Source organism: Rousettus aegyptiacus, unplaced genomic scaffold, assembly GCF_014176215.1.
Source record: "Rousettus aegyptiacus isolate mRouAeg1 unplaced genomic scaffold, mRouAeg1.p scaffold_m13_p_1, whole genome shotgun sequence".
Taxonomy (NCBI): Eukaryota; Metazoa; Chordata; class Mammalia; order Chiroptera; family Pteropodidae; genus Rousettus; species Rousettus aegyptiacus.
In genome coordinates, this window is record NW_023416284.1 from 130,403,776 (window position 1) to 130,421,389 (window position 17,614).

The 17,614-nt window shown below is 36.0% G+C and overlaps 1 protein-coding gene across 2 annotated transcripts; it reads left to right on the forward strand.

The window, feature by feature from the left end:
• The first annotated feature begins 463 nt into the window (after positions 1-463).
• PM20D2 (peptidase M20 domain containing 2) lies at positions 464-17,614 on the forward strand. 2 transcript variants are annotated; one of them, XM_036220105.1, is made up of 7 exons: positions 464-1,061; positions 3,128-3,276; positions 8,102-8,244; positions 9,511-9,665; positions 11,450-11,585; positions 12,618-12,725; positions 17,017-17,614. In XM_036220105.1, exons 1-7 carry the CDS (start codon positions 606-608, stop codon positions 17,058-17,060), a joined length of 1,191 nt encoding a protein of 396 aa, XP_036075998.1. In that variant the 5' UTR covers positions 464-605; the 3' UTR covers positions 17,061-17,614. The 2 variants fall into 2 exon arrangements, with proteins under 2 accessions (XP_036075998.1, XP_015996105.2); XM_016140619.2 differs by lacking the exon at positions 17,017-17,614 and adding an exon at positions 12,951-15,337 and having other exon boundaries at positions 468-1,061.

Here is a 17,614-nt window from a genome sequence, read left to right on the forward strand (position 1 = left end):
TAAACTATAGAGTAGCTGCAGCTTTTACAAATAATACAGCAACCTCAAGAAGAACTGGGCCCAGTACCAAAAACTTAAATATATAGTCTACGGATCAGTGTTCTTTGTATACCATTTATACTGACACCTAGTTTTATAAACTAAGAACCTTGTATAATTTTATTACTGTTGTGGGGAGTGACGTTTTTCAGGGGACTATGTTATACTTGGTCTGTCTCTGATGCCTAGTAACCGATAAAACCATTCTTATTCCGCTGCAGTGGGAAATAAGCAACAATGAGAAAGTGACGATAAGTTTAGAGCTTAGTTCAGTTAGTTGTGCGGACAGCTAAGGGAAGAGCAGAAGACCGGTCTCTGAACCCCTGGTTCATCCTAGTGCTCCCCGCCCCAGCTACGGGGCGGAGCACCTACCAGCTGCAGAACAGGCGGACCACGTTTTCCCCAAGGCGCTGGGGGCGGGGTACCGGGAGGCGCGGAGCGGGCCTGCGCGCACCGCACAAGTTCTCGCCGACGCGGGGCGCGTGCGCAGGCGCGGGGTCCAGCCGGGAGGAACAACCGGGGTGGCTTTCGAGCGGAGTGCTCACCTGTCAACGGGTCTGGGCACAATGAGACCAGGAGAGGAACGACCTGTGGAGGGGGGCGCCTGCGACGGCGTCTCCGAGCTGGAGCTGCTGAAGCTGCGCGCCGCGGAGCGCATCGACGAGGCGGCCGAGCGCCTGGGGGCCCTGAGCCGCGCCATCTGGAGCAAGCCGGAGCTGGCCTACCAGGAGCACCATGCCCACGGCGTGCTGACGCGCTTCTTCGAGTGCGAGCCACCGGCCGCCTCTTGGACGGTGCAGCCGCACTACCAACTGGCCACGGCCTTCCGTGCCGAGTGGGAACTGCCGGGGGTCCCGGCGGTGCCGCGCCCGCTGCACCTGGGCTTCCTCTGCGAGTACGACGCGCTGCCCGGCATCGGGCACGCCTGCGGCCACAACCTGATCGCCGAGGTCGGGGCGGCGGCGGCGCTGGGCGTGAAGGGGGCCATGGAGGGCCTCCGCGGGCCGCCTCCGCCGGTGAAGGTGAGGTGGGGCCCGGGCGCGGGACTCCTGTATCACCTGCCCCGGCCAGGACCGACCGGGAATGGCAGGACCCGGCGCGTTCCGTGTGCACCTGTTTCCTTCCGCCACAGGGCAGATGTAAGGGACGGCGTTAGACGTCCCAGCCTGGCCTGGGCCAGAAGCAGAAGCTCTGGATAAAAATTCATAAATTACAGACCTGGCGACATTTTGCAAGTTTTCGATTATTTTGTTCCCTTTTATGTAGTTGTAAACAATTGAGTGGATTCTCCGTTAGGAAAGAACTTAGAATCAATCCTGGTTTTCGTTATGGCTTATTTTTGGTAACAGGCAACAGCAATTTGCTGACGAGGTTGCGTCATCTCTGGGAAGCGGTCGTTGTAGGGAAACCTACAGCCCCTTTTCATTAGGCTCCGCCAAAATCTTTTGTTTGTGTCAGTCTTAGGAGCTGTCGTGATTCAAATCATTGGTATTTGGATAGGAAATTTTCAGTCGTTAGGACTACCAAAGCTCTAGAAGTATGCCAAATGATGAACATTTACTGCATAGATGAGTTGACCCTTGAGTCTTAATGTTTACTTCATGAATTTTAAAAAATCAATTTTTTAAACGGGAAAATGTAGTTTATGTTTGTCATAGGACAAGTTTAATCTTGTGGTACTCTGTTTTTCCAAATAGTATGTTCTTCATTTTGTGAGCTAAGATTCAGTCACCATTCGGGTTAAGGGGAACACTAATGTTTTATTTTATCCTTTAGCCTTTATCCAGTAACCTTTATCCTAACAGTTTCATCTTTTGTTGCATTTTCTCTTTACCTGCTTTTTTTTCTGTCCCTGGGGGTTTATTTTTGCATCTGGGTAGCTTTTGTTTTGTTTGGGGAGGGGAGCATCGTTTGCCATTGCACAAAACACTGGAAAGATTTAGCTTTAATTGGGTTTATGACCGGTTCAGAGAAATCAACAATATTTAACTTGAGAAGTCATCAGATTTAACAAGTCAGGGGTTAAGAGTACAAACAGCCTAAAGAGTTTGGGTGCTTTATAACTTATAAAGAAAGATAGACCCTGGGAAATGTACACACTTCTAATTTCAAATGGTAATGCTCAGTTTTAGCAAGGTTATCTGCCCTATCTGAAAATGGAATTTATGTCGATTCCCTTTATAAGTCAAGACTTTTTTCCAGTTTGTTTCATTGTGTTCTTATACATGATCTTGAAAGTATATTAGTTGTTTATAGATAATTTTTCTTTGCTTTAAAAAATTGTTTGAAGAAGTTAAGCTTAAATATCAAAGTAAAATGTTTATTCTGTAAAGTTCTCTTTTGTTTAATTAGGTGTTTGGTGACCAATAAATCTGCCTGGTTGAACTGGTGGAATCGAATTAGTAAGTTTGTGTAATAGTTGGCCATTTTTAACTGTGGTCTTAAGATTTAATTAATGTTCTTCGTAAAGGATTAATGAGTTAAGACCTTTTAATGTGGTAGCTCAGTAAAGAATCAGAGTTCAGGCCTGAACCTCTCATCCTAAGCTGTGCCTGAAGACTTGCCCTATGACCCAGGGTAAGACTCTTCAAAACCGCCCTCCTTAAAATGTTGATTCAGATCACTCACCTACCTCACAGGGTTGTTGTGAGGAGAACTTATCAGTAACAGCAAAGTTCCTTACCAGTAAAATGATTATGAATAACTATATACATATACTAAATGACTTAGCCAAGAAGCTTTAAGAAATAAGTCTTAAAGAACTTCAAGAAACTTAGTATATAATATTTATCTTTTTTTGTTTTTGCCACATTACATAAAGTTGAGTTAGAAAATTAGAAAAAGTTTCTATAGTAGCTTTAGTATATACTCTACACCAAATTGGTATAATAACGTAAATTAAAACTTGTGATTAATTTAGTACCATAGACATGCCCACTGTGTTATGTAAGTGTCAGAGAACAAAATATCTCTCCATAGTTTAAGGACTTTAATATAGATTGTGAATACATATGCAAGGGAACCTGTTTGATATTTTCCTACTAGGATTTTTTTGTTGTTTTGCTCTGACACAGGTATTTCCTTATAGGTAACTGTTCTGGGAACTCCTGCAGAAGAAGATGGTGGTGGCAAAATTGATTTAATTGAAGCAGGGGCTTTTAAAAATCTCGATGTTGTTTTTATGGCTCATCCATCCCAGGAGAATGCTGCTTATCTACCTGATGTGGCTGAACATGAGTAAGTAATCAAGTTGAAATAAACTTCTTAGTGCAAAACAGACTATGAGAATACTTTTATGTCTTAATTGGAGACCAGAACTCCATATTGTAACATTTAAAAAGTAAATCGAAAGATAATGATATGATGTCTTACTTGATTTCTATCGAATCACATATGATAAGCCTCTTCAAATAGAGATTTAATATGGTATCCATAATTGGACTACTAAAATAGAGCCTAAAGAGCATAAGAATATGCTCTTGATTCAGCGTATTCAGAATATGTTCACACTTATGTTCTATTTTGAACTGAGAGTAATTTGGTTTCTGGAAAATATCTACCCTTTGATATGAAATTGACTATTTGCAAGAGATAACTTTAGACTTGGAAAGAAAACACATTTTTCTAGTTAATTTAATTTGAGTTCTTTGCAAAGGAGATAAATTCCTGAGTGAAAATATAGAAACTGAGCATCTGTAGATTTTAGAGGAATTTGCCAATCTATGCTTTTCTGATGTGTCTGGTGCTGAAAACTTTTATTTAACGTTCTCTGTGTTGAAGAGCTCACTTTTTTGGTACATGGAAGCATGCATCATTGAAGTGGTTTGACTTTTTATGCCAGAATTTCAACCATAGTAGTTACTGGACCAGTTAGTGGCCCAGTCCCAAAACCCTGCTCAACTTCTTCAGGAAAATCACACATTCTCCTGTGTGGTAGCTAGGAAGTAATAGCAAAACCATCCAGCAGTGCTACCTCTCAGCATCCCACAAGACCTTGTTTTCAGAGGGCGACTATTATAACTGTTCTGGTCCTTTTGTTCTTATCACTGGGAATTGGTGCCGTGACAGTAGAAAGAATCTTTAAATTTTGGTTTTAGGAGTAGTGTACACTAGTACATCTCTGGAAAATCTTAGCTATTAGAAATCTCTGCCAGTGCCTCTGGCTAAAAGAGGCATGCAGTTGTAGGTAGGCTTCCCAAACCATCAGCCTTCCAAGACTTAGGCTTAGACTTCTTGACTTTGATCCTGAAATCAGCCCAGTTGGCCTTGGGCCTTTTCTTTGTGTCTGGCTTTTTAGATTTTTCATTGGCCATTTTTCAAGATGGAAAAGAGAATAAAAACAAAAAATTAATTAAAAATTACTAAAATCAGAGGGAAAAAATGGTGTAGATGATAGAGGCTCTGTTCATCCTTCTGGCAACCAAATCAAAGTTGTGATGGAAACAAGGAGCAGTAACAAGGAAAACACCTGGGATCTAGAAGAACAAGCCATACAACTAGGGAGAAATCTAAGAAAGCACCCTGCAACGGCAGAAGGTAGGACAGGGCAAGGACATGGGGCTGCCTGGTCTCGAGTGGCGGAGTGAGATGGAGGTGGCAGCAGTGGCAGAAACCTCTAAAAGGGGTCGTGTCCGTGAGTGGATTTTCGCAGTGACAGACCTGCTTGCTCTGAGCACCAGTGCCGATTAGGCTGTGCACGGGAGACACCAGGGACTTACAGGGATACATTGTCGGAGTGAGAGCTGAGGCAAGTTTCGCTCTGTACAGAAGTGCTGGTGGTATTCATCGTTCCCTACTGAGCCCCGCCCCATCCCAGTGCACAGATACAGTGCTGCCATAGCTGAGACATCATCAAACTGGATAACAGAGGTCACTCCACCCAGAAGTTTCCCTGAAACCCTGCTTCCCCGAACTTGTGGCCCCACTCAAGCCACATCCAGGTATATCCTCAGTGAGTCAGGTGCTCCTTGCTGAGCAGCGCCTTGACTCACACTGGAGGCAGCTGGCCTCGGTTTCTGGTGTGGCCTTTCAAGGCAACTATAAGCGTAGCATCTGTGGATTGCTTGCTGAATCTTAGCAGGCGGCCCCGGAGGGGCAGAGGCTTGGGCTAAATTTGGCCTGCAGCTAAACCCCTATCAGGACTGTGCCACTGGAAACCTGCTTCACAAATCCACACTAATAAGACCGGGAGACTTAGGAGCTTTGCTTCGTATATAGAAACAGACACAGAAAAGCAGCCAAAATGGGAAGACAAAGAAGCAGAAACCATGTGAGAGAACAGTACAGAGATCCAGGTATAATGGAGTCAAGTAATCTAACAGATGCAGAGTTCAAAACACTGGTTATAAAGATGCTCAATGAACTTTTGGGAAATGTAGAAAGATTCGGTGAGAACTTCAACAAAGAATTAAAAAACATAAAAATGGAAATAGAAATTTTAAAAGGGAACCAGTCCGAAATTAAGAACACATTATCTGAGATGAGAAGCATATTCAATGGAATAAACAACGTGAATAAAGAAAAGGATCAAATGCCCTGTCTAGAGAATGGGAAAGCCAAGGACATGCAATCAGAATGGCAAGAGATAAGATGCCAAGACTATAAAAATAATTTAAGGAGCATATGAGACACTATTAAGGGTCCAAATATCCATCTGATCAGTGTAAGTGAAGAAAATCAAGATGTTGAACAGCCGTTAGAAGAAATAATAATGGAAAACTTCCCTAACCTGGTGAAAGAAATGGACATAAAACCCCAGGAAACTCAGAGAATTCCAAAAATCAAGGCTCCAAAGAGGCCCACACCAAGACACAATCATAATTAAAATGCCGAAGGTTAAATACAAAGCAGCAAGAGAAAAAAAGATAGTTACCTATAAGAGAACTATAAGACTGGCAGCTGATTTCTCAAAAGAAACTATGCAGGACAGAAGGACTTGGCAAAAAATGTTTGACAGGATGAAGACCCAGGATCTACAACCAAGAATACTTTTTTCAGCAAAGCTATCATTTAGAGTCGAAGGGCAGATAAAGAGCTTCCCAGACAAAAATAAGCTAAAGGAATTTATCACCACCAAGCCAGTATTACAGGAAATGTTGGAGGGACTTCTTTAAGAAGAAAAAACATGTATCAAAAACAAGAATAAATAATGGTAACAACTACATTTCTATCAATAAGTACCTCAAATGGAAAAGAATTGTGTTCCAGCCAAAAGATAGAGTGGCTGAAAGGATAAGAAAACAAGACCCCTACAAGAGACTCACTTCAGGTTAAAAGACACACACAGGCTAAAAGGAAGGGAAGGGAAAAAGATATTGCTTTGATGGACCTAGAAGGTATTTAAGTCAGACGGAGAAAGATAAAAACTATGTAATTTCACTTATATGCAGAATATAAGGAATAAAAAGACCAAACTAATTAAAAACAGACTCATAAATATAGTGGACAGTTTTGTGATGGACAGAGGGGTAAAGGGTTTGGGAGGACTGGGAGAACAGGGTAAAGGGCTAGGTGATGGATGGTCACGGGGATGGGGAGCATGGCATAGGGGATGTAATTATCATTAATACGTTGGCTAGGTGGAAGGTCAGGGAGGGAGGGGGCAATTGAGGGGATCATTTCGTGAACTATATAGATGTCTAACCAATGTACCGTATACTTGAAACTAATTGAGATAAATAAATTAAAAAAATAATTACTAATCTGTTTGTCTTAAAAATCTCTAACAATAAATAAGAAAAAGCACTACATCCCTATTGACCACCTTTCCCACATCTAAGCCCTCCTCTTAAGGTATGTGTCCTTCCAGGAGTTTTTGGGTATATTTAGAGATGTAAATAGGTACATATATAAATTAAAATTTCAACCCCGAGGTATTCTGCTAAATATATTGTTGGTCTGGCTATCACTTTTTAAAATTAAACAATATGTCTTGAAAGTCATTCCATTTAATTTAGCTTAAAATATGCTTTTTAAGCTTAAGATAAGATGTTGATACAAAAGAAACATTAGCATTTCTTTTCCTGTAGTTTATTTTGCTTTAATCGTACAAAGATCTAAACCATAGAAGAAATGGTGCTAGAGCCATTTTCATAAAGGACATTCTTTTCTATTTTATAAATTTATCACAGTTCATTAAAATTCAAGTTTCAGGATAATGATAAGATACGAAGGAAATGACAGGTATCCTACAATCTTAAAAATATATTTGGATGCTTCTACTTGTACTAAGAGAATGTTCAAAATCAGTCAGGAAATAACCATGAGCATTCTAAGGGCTACTGAATCTAGCCCATTTAAAAAAAGTCTAGAAGTGGCTTTTTAATAATTTAAACGTGGATACCATTAATCACTTGGCTTAAAAAATGTTATTTAAGCAAGTTATCTTTATAAATAACTAATATACAATCCCTTTTCTAAACCTTGTTATTTTTTATTGTGTCTGAGTACTTAGACTGTTATGAGAACTCTTTGGAGTGGAATAGCAATAATTTATAAAATTTTAAGACATTAGTGTTACAGGTATTTTGGGACATTAATAAAATACTGGTCAGGAACAACTGACTTAATACTAGCATATCTTATAATGTGAGTATAATCTGAGTTTTAGTGGTTGTCCTAACCCATTTCAAATATCATCTCCTTTCTTTTCCCTTGACCTTCCCCCATCCTTATGACAGAATTATCTGAGTTTTTGTAGACCTTTGTTATAGAACTGTCACAATGAAGTTTAGAAGGAGACAGGGTCATCTTTTCTATAATTTTAGCACCTAATACAGTATTGCATATTTGTTTGAATTGAGTTGTTTATAGATTTAAGCTGTACAGGAGGTCAATTTTTTTCTCATGTCGGAATGCCTTCTTTGTGTCATTCACTGTATTATGTGATAAACTACAACTAACTAAGCTATATAAATTGCTGTTATCTCTACAAATGATTTACAAATAAAAATTCTAGCAGAATGAATTAATTTTGAATAATAGTTGGGTAATTCTAACTACTTGGATTTTCTTATTTAGTGACATTGAAAAAAGTAATTCCAAACGATGTTTTATTTCCTAGTATGACTGTGAAGTACCATGGAAAAGCATCTCATGCTGCAGCTTATCCCTGGGAGGGAGTAAATGCATTAGATGCTGCTGTTCTCGCCTACAGCAATCTTTCTGTGTTAAGACAACAGATGAAACCAACCTGGAGAGTTCATGGTATGAATGTCACATACTTTGTGTAATAGATGGTGCTTAATATATTTCAGTAAAATATAATTTAATTTTTTAAACTGGAAACATTTTATGTAGCTTATATGAATATTCCAAAATTTGTAAACATTTTCAGAAGTTAAAGACAGGATTCTAGGATGTTTGTCCATGTGTGGGTAAAAAGACAGTTAAGATTATTTATATATAAACGGAATGGTCATTTTGAGTATTAGAAATAATGGTTTTATATAAGGACCTGTGTTCTCTCTGGTTATTTGAAAGTTGCAACTTGATTTTCCAGTTATACTGACTGTCTCAATGATAACAAAATTTTGTCATTTCCTCAATTTAAAAAAGTTACCATGACTGGTTGTATTTACTCCAGTGCTGTTAATCCTAAGTAACATCTTTTAAAATTATATGTATCACCTTAATATAAATACAGTAATAAAGTACTGTCTTGAAAGTACAAATTATTTTTTAGTTTATTTCCTTATGATTTGAGAAATTATTATACTTTAATATTCTTTACCTGATTTTGCCGTAGGCTGAAATTAGTTTGTAATTACATTTTTACCAATTTCCTACCTTGGTTTCTTTAAAAGGAATAAACGTGAATATGTAAAAAAACATTTTTTAAAAACAGATCATATAAAATTAGATTTTGCATATCTATTTTAGTTAGAACTTCAGTGGATAAATCCTGCTTCTCTGTGTAGTTCCAAATAGATGTATTTGTTTCGACAGTTAATAGTACTTAGTGATCTTGACTTAATGATCTTTGACCTGTATTGGTTTCTCCTTGGCATGAAAATTATCTTCCCAGAGCAAAATGTCATTTTAAATATTCATGGGATTCTTGAGGTACAAGGATAATTATAGAACTCATACTATTGGTTTTTTTCTTATCTTATGTCAAAAGTTTATCAAAATGTACAACTGTAATAAAGCCTACTGAAATTAAAGTATTTTCCAGAAGGGTTAATATAGTTTTTTTTATAGTCAGGAATCCTAATTTCTTATTTTATAAGTTCTTTAGAATAAAGTACATGTAATCAATTCTTTTATTTCTTTTCCTGTTAAAGTATTACTCTATGTATAGGAACTTCTGTTGTAAAACACATCACAAAATTTTTAATTCATATTTTTGTGAAACAAATAAGTTTAAATTATTTTTCACTATGTACATATTGGCTGTAAAACTTGATGGATGTGTTTAAGCTTAAAGAAATGATCTCCAAGCTCAATTCTAGTAATTTGATCCTTTTATAGGTATAATAAAAAATGGTGGTGTAAAACCCAATATCATTCCCTCCTATTCCGAATTAATCTATTACTTCCGTGCACCTTCAATGAGAGAACTTGCAGTTTTGACCAAAAAGGCAGAAGATTGCTTCAAAGCTGCAGCTTTAGCTACTGGATGCACAGTAAGAACTTTTAAGAGTTAATCTAAGACAATCAAAGGTATATATGTGGGCTGGGGTTATTTATACTAAGTTATATAAGAACCTTACTTGCTTCATTTTCATTTGATGTCTTAAATACATAAAATAAGTTGGCAGAATAGTTGATGTGAAAGTCTTGAATTCTTATTTTATTCATTGTCTGCATAGGTAAGACTACAGTCATCTTTGTACACAGTAATTGGAATAACTCTGATACTGCTGAGATAGAATTCCTGCTTTTTTGCAAGTTACATCCTTTCTTATTAATAGTTATGCTTTTAGAATTGCTCTTTGTAGTTTCTATAAAGGAAATTTTATGGCAAAATCGCAAAAGTTATTTTTGGTGAAATTACAGATATGTGTAGTAGTGATATAAATACTTAGGGCTTGTTGGAATGAAAGTTAAAATAGAATGTTAAAATGGAATAGCACGTTAAAATGTTAAAAAGTTAAAATGGAAGTTAGTCAAGAGGTTTTGTTCATTTGAACCATAAAGTCAATAACATTTATATACCAATCATGTAAGGCATACAGTGGGATGAGAAATTATAGAATTACATAAATCCTGCCCTAGAGGGAACCTGTAGTCTCATTGGAGAGACAAGATTTGAATCTGTGCCTCTTACCCTCATTGATTTTGTAACTTTTGGAAATGTTATTTAATATCTCTGGGCCTCCATTTTCTCTTGAAAAATGGAAATAGTAATATAATCTATCTTAAGGTTCTTGTGAGAATGAAATGAGATAATGTTTATGAAGAGTTAGGGTCTAACCCTCATACATAGCACCTTATTTTTTCCTGCCCTCATTAGACTGGAGGTGTATGGTTTATTCAGATAGTAACAGTATCTCAGCCAGTAGCAGTGATTCTCAGACAGGATATGTCAAGTTGTCCACAGAGTGAAAAAGTAAGCATTTATCCCTTGTTTGTTTATAAATATTTTAAATACTTATTTATAAAATAAATACATGAACTATTATCATTAGCTAGTATTTCAAGGTACAGTATTCCTTTAGAATAAGGTTCATTGTTATTGGATTTAAATCTATATTTTAAATAGTCTTTTCATAACTTTTTATATTTTGGCTGACTTATGATATCGGATAAGGTCGTCATTGTTTCTAACTTAGATGTTGCTAAGAATAGAAGAAATGTCATCTCTGCCTATATTTTATAATTGGCTTTTGCTAATGTTATAGGTATTATCTTTAGTTTGAGGCAGTATTGCCCATTTTGACTTAATCAAAACTATAAATTGTGAGTCTTCTATCTTTCTCTCAGGGTGTCTTTATACCTTTCAGACCAGGCAATGGTATCAATATAAGTTTGTATAGTGAATATTAGTAAAGCTTAATTTTTTTCTTTTAGACACTACAGCCTCGAGAAGTTTTTCTCAGAGTATGGTTTTGGGGCCACCTGCATCAGAATTACTTGGGGCACTGGTTAAAATGGAGATTCCTGAGTGCCCCCCACCCCCAAACACACACACTCCCTTACTTAGGTGACTGAAGTTGAGACTCACTGACTAGTAGAGCCTGGTGATATCATGTGGTTTGATGCATATGTAACAAAGGAGATAGTGTCCTAAGAATTCTTGTTATAGAAAATACATAATTTTTAAAGAGATTTAAGAGAGTTTATATTCAGAAGGAAAAGTGCCTGCTCTTAAATCTCTTTCTGTTAAAAAAATTTTTAAATTGCTAGTTAGAAATTTAGTAAATTTGAGGTTTTTTATTTCAAATTTTGTTTTTTAATTTTTCATTAGGTAGAAATTAAAGGTGGAGCACATGATTACTATAATGTCCTTCCCAATAAGAGCCTTTGGAAAGCTTATATTGAAAATGGGGAAAAGCTGGGAATAGAATTCATTTCAGAAGATGCAGTTTCTAATGGCTCTTCAGGTAACTGAGTTCTTTCATATATGTTGTGCTACTTGAGGAAGGGAAATACCATCTTAAATGGTTTTGTTTAGCAGCTTTGGAGATAAGGAGGTATTGCTGATGTTTTTAGTGATATTTTTCACAAACTTAATGGTTAGGGGAAAGAAACTAATGAACTCTTCAGTGAATATAGAGTATCAAATGAGCAGATTTGAATTTAGAAATAGCCAGCATACTTTTTGCTTTATTTTCTATATATTCATAGTGTTTAAATTTGCTTAGTTCTAATTTTTAAATAGAATCTTACTTCGTCCTCAATCATCAATGTGCAGGTTACGGAGTACTTAATTATATGGAGTCATTTTCAGTTTCTGAGGAGTAACAAAACAGCTATTAGAATTTAAACAATCAGAAGTGTATTGGGGTTATTTTAGATTTTTTCCTTTTAAAAGCATTTTACATTTGCATGTTGGAGATGTAGCTCCCAAAAATATATTAAGAGATGTTGATGAAGTAGACTTAGAAAGACTTGGTGATAAAAATGGAGTGCTGATGGCATTTGTTAAGATAAGGAGTTCAAGAGAATGAGCAGTTTGGGGTATGGCAGATTGGTATAAATTATTAGTATGTTAAATTTGAGGTGCTTATAGAATTATAAGGGAGCTGTCCAGTAGCCTATTGACTCTGGAATCCCCAAAAGGTGTCTAGGTTGGAGATTTAGGAGTTGTCAGTATCTGAAAGGTAATTGAAAACATAGGAGTTGATGAGGTTGCCCAGGTACACAGAGGGAGAAGAAGAAGCTCAAAGATGAAACCCCAGGGACCTCCGGCACTTAGTAGACAAGCAAAGGAAATGATCGTGAGGAAGAGACAGCAGACAGAGAGAAAGGCAGACATTCGGGAGAGAGTAGAGTTGTAGAAGCCAAAGGAGTAGAGAATTTCTAGAAGGGAAGAAGCAGAAAATCATGACAGGTACTAAGGGGACTGAATAAGTATGGTCTAGTAACTATTGAACTAGCAATTAGAAATTCATGGATTGCCTTACCTTTTCAAGGATCTACTGATTTTGGAAATGTTAGTTTTGTGGTTCCTGGGATTCATCCATATTTTTACATTGGGTCTGAAGCCTTGAATCATACGGAACAATATACTGAAGCCGCAGGTAAGTGTTGGAAGTGGATGTTTTGGCATGTGCTCTCTTTTTGTAGTAGTAGCTGCCTTTCCAACTGTTCAGTTTAGCCTGTTATTACATTACTTAGCATCACCTCAGGAAACGTTATATCATGGTGGGCATAGAGAGGCAATTTAGTTATTAAGAGCTAACATGAAAACTAATACATTAATTTATGATGAATATGGAGGTATCCTTATTTTCTCTACCTTTTAGGATCACAGGAAGCTCAGTTTTATGCTCTGCGTACAGCCAAAGCTCTGGCAATGACTGCGTTGGATGTTATTTTTAAACCAGAATTGCTAGAAGGAATCAGAGAGGACTTTAAATTGAAGCTTCAAGAAGAAGAGTTTTTAAATAGAGCAGAATAAAAGGAAGATTTAGAAGCCGCCACTTATGGATTATTAAGAAGTGATTTTTTTCTTTAATTTTTTTTGATGAAAGAGGAGGATATGCTTGTTTTTCAGTCTTTAAAGGAGTCATGTTCCTCCTATCTGAAAAGTGAGGGCATGATGTGGAGAAAACACATAAACACATTACCTCATAAAATTAAAATTTTCACAAATCTATATTTGATGGAATTGTGATCTTTCAGAAGCTAGTATGTAATGGCATTTCTTAACCTGGATGATACATGGTTTATCAGTAATAATTTATAAATTCATATGTTGTATAAGTATATTTTAAAAGATTCAAGAGATTTCAAACTTTATATTCAGAATTGACACATGAAAGATTTTTTTTGGTATAGAGTGGTAAAATGGTTTTATGAAGTTATAAAATTCAAGTTCTAAATTTAGAGAAAGTTCATTGTGATATCTGACTGTATATGTTTTGGTTTAGAGAATCTCTTCATTGATAATAAAAATAGATGTTTAATCAGAAATGCTGTGGAAAATAACCAGAAACTCAGGGACAAAGAATAAGCTTTAGTTTTACCATTTGAAGGAAAACAAAAACATTCCTTCTGATTTATAGTTAACTCTGAGAAGTGGCATTAAAATGTTATTCCTAATTTCATATCACTGTAATAGGAAGAATTGTAGATGGATAGAATTGGGCTCTTCTTTAAGGCGTTTGCTTGGTAGCGCAGTGTGTTCTAAAAGGACTTAATGAGAGAGGAGAAATATCTACGTATCTTGAATGTTAATGTCATATAACTGGTCCCATCTACCTAGTCGAGCCCTAGTTGAGGGTTCTATTCAGAAGCCAGCCTGTCCAGCCTGGCTGGACAATATTATAGTTTACTGAGTTTAAGGGACACAATTCTGAGCCTCCTTAAGCCTTATGTTAGGCTAATATTAATTTATAAGTATTATAAGTTTTTCCTGGTTCTTATTTTAGTGTGAATTTCTTGAACATGATAAAAGAATATGAAAGAAGTACCTGGTAAAAGCTATAAATATAGTAAAGCTTCAGTATACTTTATTTTAAAAGGGAGTCCTCAGATTTGAGGATAAACATTCCAAAATGGAAGGAGAAGGGTAGAAAGGTGAGCATTTGGCTTCTCTGTTGTAAGCAAGTCATTTGGGCCCCTCTGAGCCTTCAACTCTCCATTTGGAAAGTTACATTAAATCATTTATACTTACAGTCCTTTAAACATCTAATTCCTAATAGTTTTGGGGAGAGTTAGTACTTGAGAATTGCTGATTTTCTATATCAGGAGTGTGCAAACTACAGCCCGAGTTGGCAACAGCCTAATTTTAAATCGCTAGCACACTAAAAATTTTTACACTTTTACATGTTGGTAAGAAAAAAAAACAAAACAAAACAGAGACCAGATGATGTGACCTGCAAATTCTAAAATACTTACTATCTTGCCCATTACAAAAAAGTTTGCCAGCCCCTGTTTTATATAACAGTAAAATAAAACCCATTTCTCTTTAATTTATATCATATGATCACGTGTTCTCCTAGGATAAAACTTCAGGTCTCTGAATCGAAAACATTGAGAAAAGGGTTTTAGATGGCAGTTTTCTGACTTGACCATTGTAATGCTTCAGCAGTTTGTCCGCACTGGGAGTTCCATACTTCAGGAGTTTGTTTCTTTTAGCATGTATTTCACTCTGGGATGCCGCTACCCTGCTGCCTTAAGACTTTCCCCTATGCAGACCAGTCTTCTGACTTTTCATGTCAGCTTTTAGAGTTTGATCCTCCACGCCACCCTTCGATTATTTATAATCTCAAATAGTTGTGGTTGGTATATATCTTATATACAGAGAAGGGATCAACAAAGTCTTTAGGCTGAGAATTGGATATGTCCGAGACCTCTGGTTTATATAAACAATTGGTATAAATTGTTTTACATAATTGTTTTATATAAGTTGTTTTTATAGAAACAATTAGTATAAAATAACTACTAATAGGGAGCAACTAATTATCAATTTTATAAATTTCTCAATTATGTTTTAAATTCCTGCACTGAGGAATGTGGTTTTGTTATCTAAAGCCTTGATAACATTCTAGAAACAGCGATTGTTAAGTGGTAACACACTAATACTCTGCCGTCTTTCGTGAAGTGTGACAATTTAATTGTTACTCATACAAACTGTAGTTCTTTTGTGATTAATTTCATTTTAAAAAATAAATTAGAGAAAATTCAATGCTAGCCTTCTGTTTCTTCACTTGCTTTTGATAAGTATTTTTGTGTGGGAGAGCAAGTTGTGAGTTGCAGCTGGCATGAAGGGAATAGGTAAACTCTGCACCAATGCTGTCTGCCACCACCATGGTGAGGAACTAATATTGATGTACCTTGAGATGTGGGTCACTTTCCAGTCTTTGTAATACTTTGCTTCTTTTTCAGTTTTTGAAAACTTTGGTCAAAATAAGGGTTTACCACATTGGGGTATGTTATGTCATGGGTTTATTGTGTCAGAAAAGAGGTCGAGAACTGATGTTTTAGCATCTATCTAGAAATACGAGTTTTTTTTTCACATCTTACCTTGACGTTTTACATTATTTTACTTTAACGGTTTTGTAATATTCAGATTTTAAAATGCCTTTTTACTTTTTATATATCAGTGAGTTAATTGAGCCACATTACACTATAAAGTATAAATAAATACATAAATAAATGTTGGAATCAAATTCTCATGTCCAGAGCAACCAGCTATAGTTAATCTTAGTTATGCCGTTTGAATGTAGGAGACTGCATCCTTTGTAGTGATAGTTTTTCCTTTTGGAACTCATACTTCAGTGGAATGTTTTCTAAGTTATTGTACTAAATTTTCACAAATGTTTATTCTTGTCTTAAATTGTCATTGTTGGTCCTCATATTTTGGATTAAATTTCCAAAGATTTTGAAAGTTAAATAAGGAAGCATTAGATTATAGATGAACAGTGCCATTCTTATTTAGTTCTATACTTAAAAGATGAAAGCTTATTTTTAGGAGATTGACAAATGAATAAGACTTTTAAACATTGATACTTTGTATCTTGTTCTTGAGGAAGGGAGCAACTAAGTTTTTCTCCCAGAATTAGTTTCAATAATGACATTTTATTATCACTTAGATTTAGTGATATGCGTGTGTGTGTGTGTGTGTGTGTGTGTGTGTGTGTGTGTGTGTGTAGTATGTTATTTCTCTACGAGATTATATATTTTTGAAGTCAGTGTGTTTTCAATTTGCTTAAGTTGTCGCAGGTACACCAAAACCTGACTCATTTGGAAAAAAAGGCCAAGCCGACTTAGTGCAAAGTTTAAAATGTGATTTTTAAAATATTGAATTAGTTTCTAATTAAAACTAGAGGTATAGATGGACCTACTTGAGGTGTCTTTCTTTTTATGGAAGATGCTTGTATTACATATCTGGTGTAGTCTTTTATTGTTCACGCCTTTAACTAAAAGCCTTTTTCTTCAAATATCAACTTTTGGCTATCTTTGTTAAATTAATAGACTTTAAGAAGTATAATCCAAGTTAATGATTTAAATTTAATACAGATTGAAAATGTTTTCTCTTCAGTGACTTAATTTTTAAAGTAGGTACTATTATAACTAACTTAATATATACCATATATAAGATTGAATATAGCTAATGTTTAGCTTCCCTCTTAAAATTGTCAGACTGCTTTTCAGTTTCAACAAACTTCATATTATTTGAACTACTCAGGAAAATATTACCTTTTAATTCCTTCTCCCTATAACATCCTTTAGAGCTGGCGCACTAAACTAGAACATTTTCATGTGTTTATGAATAGTTATGTAAATGGAAAGAGTTTTGATTTCCCACAATCCTCCAAGGACTGTTTATTAATATATCATTGATCTTTTAACTGTTACTTTTAGCAGCTGAGTTCAGTGAACATATATTGAGGAGTGCCTACTTCTAAGAGGTGGAAAGAAGAGTAAGACATGGCCTATGCCCCCAAAAGTAATCATAAGATTTACTTCATTTGAGCAACACCGAGATTGAAGGAACACTTAAAAGCTACTGGTTTGGGAACTTTTGAAGAAGCGGTTATAAAATATTTAGAAATACCTGAGTCATGTCCATCTATTTGACCAGAAGAAATTTATATAAAAAGCATTTTTTTAAAGAACGATTGTCAAATATGCTCTTTAAAAAAAGCCTTTCCAACAGTTTTTGTGTTTTCTGGGTTTCAAACTTTTTACCTGAAGCATCTCCTTAGTCTTTTGGAAAATGTCCCCTTCATAGTACTAACCTTCAAACTGTCAAAATAAACTTTCCTTGTAAAAGAAATCAGTTATCTTTGTGCTAGCTAACAACTCTTTATAAGGCTAGAAGGTATGATATGCTACTCATTTTTTTATATACTCCGGCAAGTATTTTGTAATTATATAGTTGAATTTTGATATGTATGTGCATTTTGATATGTATGAAGTTTATATTTTAAATTAAGCAATCACTGTCTACTACCTTCAG